This window comes from Mobula hypostoma, chromosome 5, assembly GCF_963921235.1.
Source record: "Mobula hypostoma chromosome 5, sMobHyp1.1, whole genome shotgun sequence".
NCBI lineage: Eukaryota > Metazoa > Chordata > Chondrichthyes > Myliobatiformes > Myliobatidae > Mobula > Mobula hypostoma.
The window spans coordinates 178,835,974-178,855,590 of record NC_086101.1 but is presented as its reverse complement, the minus strand read 5'-3'; the positions used below and the strand labels follow the sequence as shown (position 1 = coordinate 178,855,590).

The 19,617-nt window shown below is 38.3% G+C and overlaps 1 protein-coding gene across 1 annotated transcript in view; it reads left to right on the top strand.

Annotated features, from left to right (window-relative positions):
* Positions 1–17,877, top strand: part of spcs3 (signal peptidase complex subunit 3) — a 30,486-nt gene extending 12,609 nt beyond the window's left edge. The window contains exons 2-5 of the mRNA XM_063049457.1: positions 4,392–4,465; positions 5,398–5,474; positions 7,689–7,804; positions 11,501–17,877. Of these exons, the coding sequence (XP_062905527.1) occupies positions 4,392–4,465; positions 5,398–5,474; positions 7,689–7,804; positions 11,501–11,633 (400 nt within the window). The 3' untranslated portion in view covers positions 11,634–17,877. The remainder of the gene's footprint in view (positions 1–4,391; positions 4,466–5,397; positions 5,475–7,688; positions 7,805–11,500) is intronic.
* The last annotated feature ends 1,740 nt before the right edge of the window (positions 17,878–19,617 follow it).

Below are 19,617 nucleotides of genomic sequence, written 5' to 3'. Positions count from 1 at the left end.
CGTCGACTTTCTTTGTTGCACCACTGCCTCGCCCAGTGAAGTGCAGAACGACTGACCTGTTCTCCTCAGGGTACCAGTCATTGGTGGTCCACCCTCTTCAGCTCTCTTGCGCACGAGCCTTATTCCTGAAATGGAAGGTGCCTTGATATACAAGCTTCCTATTTTGTACAGCCTGTTCTCGAGGTCATTTGAAAATACCGGACAGGTTTGCCACAGGGAGTACGCTGCTTGACTTTTATTTAAAGGCCGCAGCTGTTTGCTCATATTGTTTTAATTCCAACCCTGAATGGTTCAAAGTCTTTTGAGCTGGTGGAAAGATATGAGAGTATATTTTGGAAAACTCACAGGGCAGAGCTGTGAGGGGAGGTAGCATTGCCCAAGATACAAGGTACTATTTGTGTAGCCCAGCTGTTCCATCACACCAGCAGCTTAAAGCAAAATGCAACCCTGAGCAAATTCTGGACAGTTAGTGATAACAGCTGTACTTCAGTGTGGGTGAAATGGTCGTGCACATTGACTCTGAAGTAGAGAAAATTCACCACAAATGCTATATAGTAGCAGTACTACACCATTTTTACTGTATGGGAGAATGTAGCACTTTATAGGACACAGATTGTGATGATTGTAATAATTTACAAACTGATGGCTACACAATAATGTCTGGTGAGACTGGTAAATGATATGAATTAAATGACATTAAATACCAATCTTCACTTAAAATTTAAAATGGGCAGTAAACCTTTAACAATTTTTGTTGGTATCATACGAGGACAGAAATAAACCAGACTATTTTTGACTCAGATTTCCTTTACTCTGACCAATGTTCCTATCTGTGTTAAATGTAACAATATGCTCTTAATTTAACGCTCCTCTTATTGAAACAATCAGGGCTCCCCACAAAAAATAGGGCCTCCCCTATTCTGTAACTCAGTGAATATTCCATTATTACACAATTTGGTGAGTGGTAATGCAAAGAAATTATCAAATATTCAGTGTATATAATGACAGCAAGTCTTATCATCTACACATTTTATCTGGATGTAGTGACAGTATTTCCTGATTAATGTGGTCAGTCTCAGACTTATAAATAGCTACTCCCTTCCATAATGTGATCCATCTCTCATATTGAACTGATTATTGCAATTTCCACGCATTTGAGGTAACAAAGTTGCTGCTTGTAGTCATCAAGCAACAGACACTTCCTTTGCGGTAACGTGCTATTTTCAAGTTAATTGTTGTGTTGAAGTACTTGTACACTGTGATCATGCTTAAATGCCTGGTCAGTTGCTTAATAAAGTTTAAAACAAAAATATATAGGATCAGGAATTGTCTGTGGAGAGGGGAAAAAAAAATCAACGTTTCAGGAAAATATTGATGTCACAGCAGTTCCCAGTTTGTTCCTTGAAATTTGGGAATGTACAGTGACAGCTCAGTGGAGTGCATGGAAAACACCTGACTTCAGCACCCATATATGCCTTAAAATAACCACCCTAGGCAAAGAGACAAGGGAATTCTAGATGCACAGCGAGGCTTTTGTTTGTTGGTCTCTATGCAACCTTCCGATTTTGAAGGCTCAGTTATTAGCTCTATTTTATGAATCTTTTTTTTTAAAGCTGACAAACCTTTCTATGGTTTTTATGGTGAAAAGTTTTTTACTAAATGCCAGATTTTATTAATTATTAGTTGGGAAGTAGATATGAATTCTTTAAATTTGGAAAGTGATAGAGGTACTACTTGATCAAATATTGCTTTTATGTCGAGTATGAGCATTCTTGCCTTGCTGTGGAATTGTTGCTGTGTTAATAGTAACATTTTTGGTGTATAGCAATTACTAAAAAATGAGTTTTAATGTGAATTCAACTGTAAAGTGGACACCTACAGTGATCACAACAATTATTGGAAATTGTGTAGCCTCAAGGATTGCTGTTCTGTACTTGTATTTTGTCTCGTGTGTCTATTTGCAAAAGAAAAACTATTTGATTTAGCATGGTTAGAAATGATATTTTACATTGTAATAATTCCATTTAATTCCCTACTTGGCCTGCTAGGGAGAAGAGACCTAGTCTACTAACCAGTACTGGACTGAAATTTCTTTTTAAAAGTGCTGGATTCATCAGCGGGTCAGGCAGTGTCTGGAAAGCATCTTGGCCTGAAACGTCAACTATTTGTTCATTTCCATAGATGCTCCCTGTGCTGCAGCGTTTCTCCAGTATTTTGTGTGTGTTACTTTGGATTTCCAGCATTTGCAGAATCTCTTGTATTTATATTTAATATTTCCGGTCTGAGACATTTTATCAGACTGCACGCTACTTGATCTTGCCAATAGGATAGTTTCTCTCCCTCTCCACCCAATTCTAGGAATCAATCAGGTGATGTTTAATATTAAATTTTAGGCAAATGGATCCTTTTATAGTGAGACTAGGCATGATATTCTAGGTATGGTGTCATGACAGTGAAGACCATCTATATACCTGATTTAGCTGTCCGGTGTTGTAGTGGCAGTCTCACTGGACTTCGAGGTGTGTGGTCACAGGTTCGAATCTGGCCGGCTCCTTGCATGATTTCCATCCATGCTGGGTTGAGCATTGGGATAGCAACTCGGCCTCATAAAAAACAGACAAATTGCTAAAGAAACAGTACTTACCACCTGATGCGTCGCAGGGCACCGAGAAGAGCAACCACAATATACCTAATTCAATGACTTGCCTCCATAGCTCCCTGGGTACAGAATTTCTGAAATTTGTTACAACTGATAGTTTAACATAACCCCACTAGAGGAAACATCCTCTCAGCGTTCACCCTGTCAACCAATCTCAGAATGTTTTAAGTTTCAATAAGATTGACGCTTTTTCTTCTATACTGTAACATACAGATGCTCCTTTGTTTATCTACTCTTATTGATGTCAACCTAATATATCTTCATTGCACAGACTTCTAAAGTATATCTTTCCTGTGTGAGCTCCTGATTCCCTTTCCTGAAGTCCACAATCCCTAGATGTTGAGCACAAGGTGGTTGTTGTGACGCCACTCAAGCAGCTGATCTGTACATCTCTTCAGCACCATCTGAGATTCTGCGAAAGACAGCGGTGTCATTGGCAAATGTATAGATGGTGTATGAGCTTTGCCTAGCCACCCAATTATTAGCATAGAGCCAGGGTTAGTGGTAGGGGTCCATTGCATAAATAGGATTGGAAACCCCTGGTATGGAGAGAGTAGAGCCTAATGACATATTATGACATCAAGCTTTCTTAACTTTATACTTTATTGTCGCCAAACAATTGGTACTAGAACGTACAATCATCACAGCGATATTTGATTCTGCGCTTCACACTTCCTGGATTACAAATATTAAATATAAGATGGACTCTTGACCTCTCAATCTCTCTGTGTAACTTTGCACCTTATTGTCTACTTGCACTGCATTTTCTGTGTACTGTAACATTTTATTCTTCATTTTATTATTCTTTTACATTGAACTACCTCAGTACACTATGCAATGAATTGATATGTAGGGACTGTTACAAAACAAGATTTTCCTTGGTACATGTGCCAATAATAAACTAATTTAATTCTCATTAGTCAAGTGGTCCAATAATCAGTCCTCAATTCATACCAATTTCAGTCCAGTGTCTTTTAATTTATCAGTAATTTCTAAAGTACACTTTGTTTAAAGCATTTTGATAGTCCAAATACACCACATCCACTGAATTATTACTGGTCTCTATATCAAAAAAGATCCTTAACTGATTTGAAAAACGTGGTTTTCATTTTGTGAATCCAAGTTGATATCAGCCAATTGTGTTATTAATTCCGAGTGATCTGTAACTACTTCCTTAATAGAATTTAGAATATCCTTACAATAGATTTCAAACTAACTGGTTTGTTGTTCCCCATTTTCACTCTTTTCCTCTTGGATTGTGGAAGTTAAATTTCCAGTCTGTTGGGGATATGAATTTTGCAGTGTGCCAACCAGTGATTTCACTGCATCTTTCAGAACCATACAAAGTTCAAAGTAGATTTATTATCAATGTACATGTACATCCTTTTCCTGTGGGCATTCACAGTTGATACAAAGAAACACAATAGAATCAATGAAATACTACAAATGACGGACAAACAACCAATGTGCAAAAGAAGACGAACTGTGCAGATATAATAAAAAAAATTGATAATAAATAACATTGACAACATGAGTTGTAGAGTTGGTTAAAGTGACTCCGTAGGTTGTGACATGATCTCACAATTACAGTGACCCTTACAATGCAGTTCATCAGGTCCTTAGAGATTCCTTCCAGCCCTTTTCATTTCTCCAACATTTTTCTAACCAATTAATAATTTTAAAGTATCTTGAATATGATTTAAGGATAACTCCTCAAACATTTTTATTTCAGGAAAAATGTAGAAGATTTCACAGGACCCAGAGAAAGAAGTGATTTGGGATTGATCACATTTGACCTGTCTGCAGATATCCTTTGAATACTTTTATTTAACCATTAATAAAATACAATTCATTAAAGTTTGAAACAAGTGTTAGACATAAGGCAATTTGATTATAATTAGTGCTGAAATAATTCCAGTATCTCAAAGATTTAATTAATACAGCAAGAATTTAAGGCACTTGTAAATAATTAGCTATGTGGCTCTTCTCAAACTCAGGGGTTTTTATATCTATCTATTATATATCCAGACAGCGGCCACTTTATTAGGTACAGGAGTGGAATCCAGTATGATCTTATGCTTGGACTGAATAACAACTGAAGCACTTGACCATGTCTGCATTCTTTTATGCGTTGAGTTGCTGATTAGCTATTTGCATTAACCACTAGGTGTTCTTAATAAAGTGGCCACTGAGTGTACAGCTATTTCTGCCTTATTCAGCACTTACTTATGCAGGCTGGCTCAACATTTTAAAATAAGATCATTTATATTGCTTGAGGTGGCCAATTTCAACCATGTTTGAGCTGTCTGCTCTTCAGTTGCCTTTGCATCCTGGCACATGCACATTTCGTACTCACCTGAATATATAAAGATGGGAAAAGGAAACATGGTTAAGGCTTGCTCTGTTGCATTCTGTATTCCTGTGCCTACAATCATTGGAATTTATAGTTCTATGGTATTGCCAGTTATCCTAATAGTTGGGTAAATATTTACAGCTGCTACAAAGAGACAAACTATCATGAGTGCAACTTCACCAGGGGTTTTCTGGGAGTTAAAACAGGTTCAGAAGAATGCTTCTGATTTAGTTCATCTATTTTGGATCTGTTAATTGGAACAGGGCATGAGGGAAATTGAGCAACCTTATGTCTGAACTGGTTTATGCAGTGAGAACTGCAAACTAAATTGTGATTTGCTGCAGTTTTATAACTTTTTTAAATGTTTTCTTTAACTTCCTTTTACATTTGAAGCCAATCTTTGACTGGAATGTCAAGCAACTGTTTCTTTATTTATCAGCAGAGTACAAAACAAAAAATAATGTAAGTGCATTTTCCATATGTAATATGTTTATTATTTAAAATGAATATTAGATGCTTGTGCCACAAGCTCATTAGTATAGTCAGGAACTTAAATAATTTTGGAAATGACATAAATGGCCTCAAGGTTTGGGAAGTGCCATGTAGGGGGACAGATTATGACATAGGAAATACGTAGCCAAAAGTGAGTGGGAGGGGGCAGAGATTTCAATGTACCGTTCAGTAAGAAATACAAGTGACCAAAAACTGGGATATGTGTGTTAATCTCATTATCTGATTAGGTTCCTTCCAGGTTCTTATTTTAAATTGAACATTTTGAAACCTCTATAAACAGAAGCCTGTGACTCTACCGTCCACCTGCCTTGATTTACTTTTTTTTTGCCTCCAACCTCTTCACATATTAACTCAACAATGGTCATTGTTAAAGGGAAGAGAAACTGACCATAGACCCAACAATAATTCCCACTGTCGTCTATAAGGCGTTTGTATGTTCTTCCCGTTACTGTGTAGGTTTCTTCTGAGAGCTCCGATTTTCTGCAACAGTCCAAAAACATACCGGTTGGTAGGTTAATTGGTAATTGTAAATTGTCCCATGGTTAGGGTAGGATTAAATCAGGCGGCGTGGCTTAAAGGGTCAGAAAGGCCTATTTCACACTGTATTGCAATAAATAAATATATAAATAATTATGAAAATGCATCTCAAGTTTAGAGCAAATAAATGCACTTTGGAGTCGAATGTCAAATGTATGTGGACACAACTCTGTCTTAACCCAGAGGCATAGGGAGGGAATACCTGTGCTCAGGATCTTGGTAGTTGAATGTCTACTTACTGAACAATTCAAATGTAGGTAAGAGCTAGAGGCCTAAGTCAGAGAAATGTAGAAATTGTCACCAGAAGAGCTGTGTGGGTGGAATTAAATCACGGTGTCTTCACTTAACCAGAGATCAATATACTTAATTAAGTAGGACTAATAGGTGAATGAAGTTCGGCGGTGGGTATCAACGTTCTTAATGAGTATTTTATGGAGATGAGGAATGCTGACCAGATTGTATTGGAATGGTCTATACATGACAGGCACAAATGAAGGGTTTCACTGGCAGAGTTGAGTTACGGTTTTAGTTGTCAATGTTATGAAGTAAAAATTGCCAAATCTGGAGATGGCTTGGATTTGTGATCTGAAACCCAACTTCATCAAACTACACCAAGATCGAGTACAGTTTCCATGGTAATTTTCAGACATTTGGCATGAGGAGAAATAGATTTGTGCTAAGAAAGGGAACGTGACTGAGCAAAATGGTTTAGCCTTCTGAAGCACGTAAGAATCCTTTCATGAATCACTCCTAGCAGTTTGTTCGTAGCAATCCATTTAGAAAGAGTATTCAGAGGACGACAGCGTTACTTAATTCTGTGCAAGTATTATAGATTCTGGGATGCGTAAGCTGACTAAAATTTAATCCTGAAAATGTGAGTTATATTGTTAACAAAAATGCAGCAGCATTATTTTCACATTCCAGTATTTACTACAAAATGATTGATTAATCTGATGAATAATTCACATTTCAATCACCATTTTTGTTTACTCTTAAAGGGGTATATAGCGGCAAAACTAATTCAAAATCAAAACAAAACAACTTTTGCTAGCCTGAGGCTGCCACGGGTTGATATACTTGCAAGATACACCCTCAGCTCCAATGAAATGAGTGTTCAAAGAGTCAAATCTTTTAGTTGATCTTTTATTAACAATTAGCAAACATGTAATCTTGAAGCGATATTAAGTGATCAGCAAAGATATGACCTTTGACAGTCCCAAGCCACAAACTGCAATGAAATAAACAAGAATACGCAACTTCGCTGTTGCTGTGCCCCCACTGATGTGACTAGTTACCATAATAAATGTACAGCACAGAATACATGGTACAAATGAACAGTACACATTTCATCCACTTGCAGATAATTGGGACCAAATCCTGGTTAAACTCTCCACAAGACAGAGGTGCTTGGAGGTCACCCCCCTCCGTAGGGAAGCACCAAGATGAGCCACTTCAGATATTAACACTTTTTCAAACTATTGTCAGTGCAGATATAGACTGATGACATATTTATAGCATTTTTCTTTCCAGATTCATAGCAGTTGAAGGTCTTTCTTATCGTTTTGTGTGTACTGCTGTTAATAGTTTTCTGCATTTAAGTTACTTTAGGTCTTATTATGTGTGTAGGCATTGAATCAGGTTGTTCTCTGGGACAAGATTGTACTTCGTGGAGACCAAACGAAGTTGGATCTGAAAGATATGAAGTCAAAATATTTCTTCTTTGATGATGGAAATGGTCTGAAGTAAGCAATTTATTCAACTTTATCCTCTAAATATTTCACTTAAACAGTTTCTCATTAATTTTACAAGTTAAATTATTCTGAGTGATTGAATGGTGTCTATTGTGCGAGTAACCGTGTGAGGTGAAATAAATAATTTGCAATTGAAGCAGGTAGAAGTGAAATTAAAAAACATTGAATTGAAAATACATTATGCTAGTAGTCTAGTTGGTCTCTCTATGATTCACCACTCAGATACTGGGCATCTGTATACAGCACTTCCTTTTTATGATCATTGAGTTTTGTGCTTCAGTTTTTGAGGACTTGAACCCACAATTTTTTGACTCTGAAGGTGCTTCTGAGCAATATTAAACCCACATTATTTGATATTTAAATTGGTTTATTTTTTCCCTTCTGCCAAAGGTATGAATTTGTAATGAAACAAGGAAACAACAAAAGCCCTGTTACTTTGCTATTTAATTATGAGATTTATTTGTTCATTGTCTTTAATTTGCACAAAGAATTAAGTTGTGAAACCTAGATTTTTTTGATAAATACAAAGAATATTACTATATATATAAAAACATGCATTAAGATAGCACTATTAAGAAGGTTAGAATATTTAGCCATTGTATGGTTGACAAGTAGTATGTTAAGATTCCTGTTATTATTATTAGTTGCTGTGAAATACTATAATAGTCATTGGAATTACCAACCTCTAGCAAATGATTAATATGATATGTTCAAGACTATAATTGGGTTGTAAGTTGAGAAAGTGTGCAGTAAAGTAGTTGGAACCCCTCACTGCATCCAGGTGGTAAAAATTAAATCCTGGAAAATGAACCTTTTGGTGCATATTAGGAAAAACCTGAAGGAATGGTTAATAAACTTGAAAAAAAATGTTATGTGCACTGGTTAAAATTTGAATAAATTATTCAAAGAAGAGCATGGAAGATTTTAGATGTTGTAAAATTAGTGTTTTTCACTTTTCAAGGGTTTTCAATTTCAGCACTTAATTCCTGCACTTTTGCTTTAACAATAACTTTACAATTAATATATTTGGCTTTTGTAGAGAGTGTTTCACTTCTATCTTTCATGTGAGGTCAAATTCTTTACTATATAGTTATTGCAATAAATAAAAAAGGAGTTTTCCAAAGCAGCCAACAAGAATGACTGTGCAATCAGATAGACATACTCAAAGCAGGAAACTGATGCAATTGTTTTGTGATTTAAAAAGAGGAACAGGATTTTTTAGTGGCATAGTTAGAGCGGCGTTGCTCAGATCTGGAACTGGCCATCACAAATGTCTCTAGTATAGGTAGGAGTACCAGGCCATGTTAATAGGTAGAGAATAGCTTACAGGGAAATAATGGGATGGTGAAAATGCTTTGAAAGCCATCATAGACATGAATGGCTTCCTGTATCATTAGAAGCTACAAGAAATAGGGTGGCAAGGTAGCAAAGCCGTTAGCATAATGCTGCTACAGCACCAGTGACCCAAGTTCAAGTCTCACTGCTACTTGTAAGGAATTTATACATCTCCCCATGACCGTGTTAGTTTCCTCCCACTTTCTGAAGATGTACAGGCTAGTAAATTAGTTGGACACATGGGTGTAGTTAAGCAGCATGGATTACTGTGCTGTGTATCTAAATTAAAAATAAAATATTAAAACAGTAAATAAATTCAGATTGATGCAAATCTGAATCAATCAGATTGATGTGTGTGACACTGGTGAAATATCCAGGAAAGTGTGCACCATGTGATTCCTAGTGTGTGTTCATTGGCCTTTAAGTGGGTTATTTCTAGCCAGGGATGTGGTACTGAGTGTTGCAGTTTGACTCTACTCCCTGGTCTACGAATGGGCCAAAGATCTGAGCAGAGAACACAGGCAGGATTTCCAATGCTCTTGGTATCCAGGGAAGCCTTACATCAAGCTTGGTCTCTGTTACTCGATTTTTCACTCTGTTAACTAACCAATCGGCAAGTAAGGGCATAATGCTGTAAGAAGTAGGGTATCTATGTGTGGATATTGGTCCCTTTGCTGGAAGAAAGTTGATAGAAAACCTGAGTAAAAAAAATTAGGAATTGATACTTGCAGTACCATCAAGAGCCTCCAGGTGTCAATGTTCAGCTTATGGAAACCATCCTGAACTGCCCCACCAATTAGCAATTTTTTTAAGCAATTACACTCTTGATCCCACTTTTCTTTCAGCTAACTTTCAACATGCTAGAATGCATGTTCCGTATATGCCTGTACTGTGTATTAAATCATGGTCGTCCTTACAATTCTTACTGTGATTCCTGTGAACAGTGGGCCATTGAGAGTCCAGTCACAAACAAGAGAAAATCTGCAGATGCAGGAAATCCAAGCAACCTGCACAAAATGCTGGCCATTGAGAGTGTTGCATATTCTAGAACTATTTCACCCTGATATGTTTGCAAATGATCTGTGTTGTAACTTGTGTGTTCAGAGGGATTTTTTAATCAATAAACCTCCCTGAGAAACTAATGTTGAGCTAATAGCAATTTCCTGTCTTCAATATGTCTTTCTAATTGCATAGGCATTCTTGTTGGCCGCTTTGGAAAGCTTGAGAATTTTTTAAATTTGTGGTAATTAGTACATAGTAAAACATTAAGTAAAGTAAAGGCATGCGTTATTCTTGCGAGACCATGGATCTGCACCTGGAAAGTCTTCACTCTCCAGGGCGCAGGTCTGGGCAAGGTTGTATGGAAGACCAGTGGTTGCCCAAACTGCAAGTCTCCCCTTTCCACGACACCAATGTTGTCCAAGGGAAGGGCATTAGGACCCATACAGCTTGGCACCAGTGTCGTCGCAGAGCACTGTGTGGCTAAGTGCCTTGCTTAAGGACACAATACGCTGCCTTGACTGGGGTTCAAACTCACAACCTTCAGATCGCTAGTCGAATGCCTTAACCACTTGGCCACGTGCCCACACAGTAAAACATTAGGCTTTTGATAACATAACTTTGACTAAAATTTGACTTTGAGCCACATGTATTTTTTGGGGACAGGTAACCAAAGTGTGACTGAAGTGGAGACAGATTAGAGACAAAATGTCAGCACTTAAGGGGCAGATGTTTGTTTGTTGTTGTAGTGGTGTAAATCTGGAAAGTATGTGAAGCCAGTTTGTGGGGTGTAAAGCTCTGTACAGCGGAGGAGGGTAGATTAAGATTATGAAGGCATTTGGGTCCCAAATCAGTGACTTTGTATTTACTATTCTTGCATTCTGTTTTGACTTAATTTCCTATTGTGGGGGAATCTAGAACCAGAGGGCACAGCCTCAGAATAGAGAGCCATCCAATTAGAACAGAGAAGAGGAGGGATTTTTTTAGCCAGAGGTTGGTGAATCTGTGGAATTCATTGCCAGAGAAGCCATGGAAACCAAGTCATTGAGTATATTTAAAACTGAGCTTGATAAGGTTCTTAATTAATCAGGGCGTCAAGGTTACGGGGAGAAGGCAGGAGAATGGTGTTGAGAAGGATAATAAATCAGACATGATGGAATGGTAGAGTCGACTCAATGGGCCAAATGGCTTAATTCTGCACTTATATCTTTTGGTCTTGTAGTCTGGTAAATCAAAGGAGCTTAGAATGATCAAGACTTGTTAAGTGCTAGGGCTTCTGTCACAGGACATGTTTAAATATAAAATTGTGTTTATAATAAAACTCACACATTTTGGTGTTTTTTTTCTTGACAGGGGTAATGAAAACATCACATTGACTCTGTCCTGGAATGTGGTCCCAAATGCTGGGATTCTGCCTCTTATAATGGGTTCAGGGCACTACTCTGTTGCATTTCCAGACTCGTATGAGATGACAAAAAGCTATTGAACTTCTGACTCTTTTCTTTGTTATAGTACCTTTTATTGTTGTAATTTGAAGCTCATAACTCAGAACGTATTTTTATATCCAAATATCATGTCTGCGAGGCTGGGGTGAAAAAAACCTGAAAACTCCCCGCAAATGAAAATAAAAATGGGTGACTGTTTTGTATTTTTTTGTAATGGGCGCACAAATTTTGCATTGTAATTTTTTTTTGGTTCAGATTTGATCCCATTCAATGACGTGTTGGATTGGGATGAGTCGAGAAAGGCGTATGTCTGCACACTTCACGTGAAACAGAAATAAACACATGACTGATCATGAATACGATACCTAATTCCTAGGAAATCCATCCCTCTTTCCCTTTAAAAGTGTGATTCATTTTCTCCATTAAGAGTTGTCTCATCATACACAATACATAGGTAGGTTGCTGTTTACACCACAACTTACATATATTTGGTATTTTTAAATGTATTGACTCTTGCATTAATAAGAGTTGTGTAGCATGTTAAATTGTTCACCTTTGCACCAAACCTGTGCTTGTTACACCATAGCACTGACTTGTCATCACCCGGGTCAGTTGATGAAGGCGCGGACTTGATGGGCCAAAGAGTCGGTTTCTGTACTTTGGTGCTCTGACTCTATGAAATGTCAACTTGTGACTTAGATATGTTAATATGGTAACCTGCACCTCCAGTGGCCATTATCCAGTCGTACAGAGACTTCGTTCAGGTCAGGACTTGGCAGCATGGTGGCCAGACTTACTTAAGCCCATCACCCCTACTGAAGCATAGGCCACCAACAGCAATTCACCAGAGTCCTTTCTCCTGAGCCAGTCTTTCAAGTTGTCCACAAGTGTAGCCATCTTCTTGCTGTCAGCGAAGATCCTTCCTCTCCCAGGTATGAGGTCTTTAGAGCTACTGCTGGCATTTCTGTAGCTCTAGGTTTTTATGGGATGGGGTTGCTGGCACGATGCCCAATCCTCCTCCTTTCACAGCTGGGTTTGGGACCGTCCACGGCAGAGTTATGTTGACCTGAGAGGCCCTACATATTACTCTTAATTCTCCTGTTTCCAAGACTTGCTACACCCAACAAAGATTGTTGATTTTAGGCCTGTCCCCTTAAATTAACTCCTCCTATTTTTGGATCCAATGGGTAAAGGTTAATGATGGGGAGTAGCAAAATGAGGTGAAGGGGATTAAGTTCAGCAGTTGCTCAATCCATTCAGTGTGTAGATGGGAAAAGGGTGAAAGTTCTCTTGATTTAAACATGAAAGAGAAGGAGTTACATAGCCAGCCATGGCAGTTCAGGTGTTCTCTAGAAGGCAAAGCTAAGTCACTGCTTTCTTTTTCTGCCTCCCCAACCCTAAACAAAAGTTCACTGGATTCAATTTGTATCCTTGAAGGAAATGATAGCCTCCTTATTAATTATGCTATGTAATAATCTCCCCTCCAACTTCTAAAGCCTTAATCATGACATTTGTTATGCTCATTGCAACTTGTTTACTTGCTACGGTGAGGATTTTATTTTCTGTGCACAAAAAATGAATCCCATTCCTCAAATGAAAACAGGTTTACTTCATCTTAGGACTCTTCATGTTTTTCTTTACTGTACCTAAAAAAATACACAAAGTAAATTGAAGCATGAGTATTTATACCAGTTATTCTGGGGATGTTCCGAGCATTGCTTGTATCTTGCAGCACATCAGCTTTTATACTGTATAATTACTGTGAATTGCAACAAAAATACAACAATGTGCATATTCTGTGGAACAGAATATATTAAATCCTTTTCGTGGTATATTTTAATGGTTGGCAAAACACTGTACATGGGAGGGAATTGAGGTTGGAACCCAGAAATCTGAAAGATTTTTTTAAAAAGGCTGTGCTTTACAAAAAAAAAGCTTGTGTTTGAATAAAAGGTTTTGATTTTTTTTGTCCATGAGGTTTGTCCATTGTCCATTGTCCATTGGTTTGCTGTTAACCTTTTGTACTGCCTCTCACATTGCTCAATCACTCACCCTTGAATTTATAATGTAGAAGCCACATCTGTACAGAACCAAATGCTTTGCTAAATGTTTGGCATGGCAGTGCAACCTGAACCTGACTAGTCACCTGAAGAGTGCAAGTGTGTGGGTGTGTGTGTCCATTCATTCGTTCGTTCCCTTGCACTGTTTAATCTCATTCTTTGTGTATCATTAGCTACTGGACTGCTAAGCCAGAGATTCAAATTTAAAATCCCACTTTGGCAGCTGAAAAGCTTTAACTTGCTTAATTCAATAAAAGTGTAGTACCTCTAATTACATTGAACAGTACAGCACAGACCCTACTTTGTGTGATTTAAAAAAAAGCTTAGCCTGTACATCCCCTTTAAACTTTTCCCCTCTCACCTTACAGCTACAGCCCTGTTGTTGACCTTCAAGAGCAAAAGAAAGCCATAGACCATTCTGACCTTACACCTGCTTTGCAATAAATTCATGGTAATAAAATCAGTGCCAGTCCCCTGCACTTAACTCTATTTCCCTCAGTTCTTTCAAAATCTAAAAATCTATTTTGCTATTTTGAATATATTGAGTCACAGACCTCTCAGGTAGATAATGCTAAAGGTCGGCTGTCCTCTTGTCAATGAATTTCTTCTCATCTTAGGCCAGTGTGATTACTTTCTTTTGAGACTGTGAAATGTGATCCAGATGTCAACCAGATGAGACATAAAAGTTCAAAGTAAATTTATTTATTTTTAGTAATTTTGTAAATTTAAGTACATTTGTCACCATATCCAACCCTGAGGTTCATTTTCTCGTAGGCAATCACAATAAATATAAGAAACACAGTAGAATCAGTGAAAGACCGCACCCAACAGGACGGCAAGCAACTAATGTGCGAAAGACTAAAAGCTCTGTAAATACAAAAAAAGAAAATCAAAAGAAATAATAATAAATAAATTGAGCACTTGAGACGAAGAGTCTTTGAAAGTGAGTCCATAGGTTATGGGAATAGTTCAGTGATGGAATGAGAGAAGTTATCCCCTCTGGTTCAAAAGCATGATGGTTGAGGAGTAATGGCTCCTCAAGTATCATCCCTGGATCTATGTGGCCAAGTGCAATAGAATGTGTATTTTCCTGTGCAATCATTCTGAACTCTAGGCAGTAAAAATTCAGTCTGGTTGATATTTCTTCAAAAGATTATTCACATTCCACAATCCTAACAATCAACTGAGTGAATCTGCATTGCTTGATCCAGCATCATGAATGTTTCCTGCATGTTACTGTACTGAACATTGTAGACATTCTATGTTACAGGCTGCCCCCACCACATCGTCAGTTTGTGTTGGTTGTTAAAGCAAACGATGCATTTCACTGTATGTTTTGATGTACATGTGATTAATAGATTGATCTAAATAGATCTAATTTATCAAAACTATATCCTTCCTTAGATGGGGAGTTCAGGTTTGTACAGAAAATGCAAATGTCATCTGAGCAGCATCCTATACAATTGCAGTGAAATGCTTGTGCCTTGAATTGAAATCATCTTGCAGTATTAGCGAGCATACAGTATACAGTAGCTATTTAATTTGTTGTGCCTGTAAGTTTGGGTAATTCAATGAACAAGAATATCCTGGTCCTTCTGAACACCAGCACATGAATCTTTCACCCTATTGAGAAAATGCTGCTGCTTCTCGCCCCTCCCCCCAGTATTCTGCACTATAATGTTCCATTTATCTTCACCCTTTTAGATTGCTTAATTTGTGTATTTCCCTTTATTCCTGTCTACAACCTCCTTGCCACCAGGCTTGTATCATAGACAAATCTGGATACATATAGTCCTTTTATTACCTGTACAGTGCCTATAAAATGTATTCACCCTCCAGGGGTTTTCATGTTTTATTGTTTTACAACATTGAATCACAGTGGATTAATTTGGCTTTTTTTGACACTAATCAACAGAAATACTCTTTTGTGTCAAAGTGAAAACATATCTATGAAGCGATCTAAATTAATTACAAACATAAAACACAAAATAATTCATTGCATAAGTATTCATACCTTCAAGTCAGTATTTAGTAGATGAGCCTTTAGCAGCAATGACAGCCTTGATTCTGTATGGATAAGTCTTCAACAGCTTTGCACATACAGACACTGCAATTTTTCCCCATTCTTCTTTACAAAACTGCTCAAGTTCTGTCTGTTTGCATAGGGATCGTGAGTGAACAGCCCTTTTCAGGTCCAACCACAAGTTCTCAATTGGATTGAGGTCTGGACTCGGACTTGGCTACTCCAGGACATCAACTTTGTTGTTTTTAAGCCATTCCTGTGTAGCTTTGGCTTTATGCTTGGGGTCATTGTCTTGCTGAAAAACAAATCTTCTCCCAAGTCGCAGTTCTCTTGCAAATTGCATCAGGTTTTCCCTGTATTTTGCTGCATTCATTTTACCCTCAACCTTCATAAGCATTCTAGGGCCTACTGCAGTGAGGCATTGCCACAGCATGATGCAGCCACCACGATGCTTCACGGTAGGGATGGTGTGCTTTTGATGACGTGTGCTGTTTGGCTTTCGGCCTGATGGCCGAAAAGCTCAATTTTGGTTTCATTAGACCATAAACCTTCCAGCTGACTTCAGTGTCTCCCACATGCCTTCTATCAAACTCTAGTTGAGATTTCATGTGAGTTTTTTTTTCAACAGTGGCTTTTTCTTTGCCACTCTGCCATATAGCTGTGATTGGTGAAGAACCCGTGCAACAGTTACTGCATGCACAGTCTCTCCCAATTCAGCCACTGAAGCTTGGAACTCCTCCAGAGTTGTCAGGTCTCTTGCTGGCCTCTCCCTCACTAGTCCCCTTTTCGCACAGTCACTCAATTTTTGAGGACGGCCTGCTCTTGGCAGATTTACAGCTCTGCCATATTCTTTCCATTTCTTGATGATTGACTTAACTGTACTCCAACAGATATTCAGTGGCTTGGAAATTTTCTTGCAACCATTTTCTGACTTGTGCTTTTCAATAACCTTTTTGTGAAGTTGCTTGGAATGTCCTTTTGTCTTCATGCTGTAGTTTTTGTCAGGATACTGACTCACCAGCAGTTGGACCTTCCAGGTACAGGTGTATTTTTACTGTAAGCTATTAAAACTCCTTGACTGCACGCGGGTCTCCAAAAACAGATCTTCATTTAATTAATGATGTGCCTTCTAAAACCAGGTGGTTGCATCAGTGATGATTTGGTGTGTTATGTTAAAGGGGGTTGAATATTTATGCAATCAATTATTTTGTGTTTTATATTTATAATCACTTTGACGGAAATAAAAGATCTGTTTTTATTTTGACACAAAAGTCTCTTTTTTCTGTTGATCAGTGTCAAAAAAAAACAAATTAAATCCACTGTTGTAAACAATAAAAAATGAAAACTTCCAAGGGGGTGGGAGTGAATACTATTTATAGGCACTGTATATTGATTACAAACACCTCAGGGCTTCCATATTTTCCTACCTCCCAAATGTTTATGAACAGTTTTTTGAAACACTTGTTCCTGTCCATTAACCAATGTTAAATCAGCAGTGGAATCTTATGTAAAATACCATGGGTAATTGTTTTATTTAATTCTTTCTCATAGTTTTCAAAGGCCTGAAAGTGTATCTATGCCACATCCACAGGTTTGCCTTCGATGCTGTTCGTGTACCTGTTTTTGTTAGATATTGCATATAGAATTCCATTTTATGAACTTGTGTCCCCTTCAAAAAATAAATTATTTTCTTTACCTAATCTGGCTTGCATGTAGCTCTGCACCCAAAACAATGTAGGTTTCAACTGCGCTCTTTGAAGTGTACCAGGAGGTCATGCTGTTCAAGATTAACCAACATAAACCTTCCCTGAGAGCTGCATGAAGAAGCCAAGTATTTAATTCCCATCTTTATTGCAACCTGAGACGCTAGCCTTTTCAGAGAGCAGTTAAGTCAACAAGCTTGTAGGGTGTGGTGTCACATATGTGGATTATCCATCAAAAAATGATGAGCCAAATAGGTGCCTGCAATATTGTAGGTGGTTAATGATTCTAGGTTTATTTATTGGAATTGCTGTCTCCCGAACCTCTAAGTTTGCAAAGTCAATTGTTGTCAGTGGTAAAGGACCTGGCACAGGTACATGCACAAGTAACACTCTTAATGTAACTGTTCAGAATCAGAATCAGGTTTGTTATCACCAGCGTGTGACGTGAAATTTGTTAACTTAGCAGCAGCAGTTCAATGCAATGCATAATCTAGCAGAGAGAAAAAAATAATAATAATAATAAATAAACAAGTAAAATCAATTACGTATATTGAACAGATTTTTTCTTAAGTGCAAAAACAGCAATACTGTATATTTTTTTAAAAAGTGAGGAAGTGTCCAAAGATTCAATGTCCATTTAGGAATCAGATGGCAGAGGGGAAGAAGCTGTTCCTGAATCGCTGAGTGTGTGGCTTCAGGCTTCTATAGTTGTTTTCACTAGTGAGAGAGTCTTGGAGCAGAGAGCACAGCCTCAGAATAGAAGGCTGTCCATTTGGAACAGTGATGATGAGAAATGTCATTAGCCTGAGATTGGTGAATCTGTGCAGTTCATTGACAAAGGCAGCAGTGGAGGATAAGGCATTGGGTAAATTTAAAGCGGAGGTTGATACGTTCTTGATTAGTAAGGGCATCAAAGATTACAGAGAGAATGGAGGGTGGATTTGAGAGGGAAAATCAATCAGTTGTACTGGAATGGCAGAGCAGATCTGATGGGCAGAATGGCTTAATTCTGCTACAGACACAAAAGGATGAGAGGTGACCTTATAGAGGTGTACAAGATAATGAGAGGCATTGATCATGTGTATAGTCAGAGGCTTTTTCCCAGGGCTGAAATGGCTAGCATGAGAGGACATAGTTTTAAGGTGCTTGGAAGCAGGTACAGAGGAGATGCCGGGAGAAAGTTATTTACTCAGAGAGTGGTGAGTGCATGGAATGGGCTGCCAGTGGTGGAAGCGGAAACAATAAGGTCTTTTAACAGACTCCTGGATAGGTACATGGAGCTTAGAAAAATATGGGGCTATGGATAAACCTAGGTAGTTCTAAGGTAAGGACATGTTCGGCACAGCTTTGTGGGCCGAAGGGCCTGTATTGTGCTGTAGGTTTTCTATGTTTCTAGGTTTCTATGTTTCTAAAATGCTGGAGGAACTCAGCAGGCCAGGCAGCATCTGTGGAAAAGAGTAAACAGTCAATGTTTCGGGCTGAGACCCTTCATCAGGACTGGAAAAAAAAAGATGAGATATCAGAGCGAGAAGGTGGGGGAAGGGAAGGGAAAACACTAGGTGATAGGTGAAACTGGGAGAGGAGGAGCTATGAAAAAAGGGCTGGGAAGTAGATTAATGATAGAGATAAAGGGATGGAGAAGGGGGAATCTGATAGGAGAGGGTAGAAGACCATGGAAGAAAGGGAACGGGGAGGAGCACTAGAGGGAGGCGATGGACAGGTAAGGAGATTAAGTGAGAGAGGGAAACAGTTTTGGGGGAATGGCAAAGGAGACAGCGGGCAACTACCAGAAGTTTAAGAAATTGATGTTCAGATTGGAGGTTACCCAGGCGGAATATAAAGTGTTGCTCCTCTAACCTGAGTGTGGCCTCATTGCAGCATTAGAAGAGGCCGTGGACTGACATGGAATGGGAGGTAGAATTGATATCCCTTTCCCAATGCCTCATGAATTGAATTTTGCAAACAGATTTGATATTCGAGTGGCTAGAGATAGCTTGTAGGAGACGTTGACAAAGACTTGTATTGGAATTCTGATCATTCTCTCCCCTGTCTTGTTGGCAGAGCACGTTATCACATAAGCAAGTCTGTTTGCGATAAGAGACTTGGCATCTGGGGAAAGCTTGAGTGTGGTTATCTGAGGCTGGGATTTGAACCAAGATATTTTACCGATAAATATCTACCATTTCATGTAGTTCTGCAATATCTTTGTTTATTCTACTCTATCCTGGCCATCAATCTT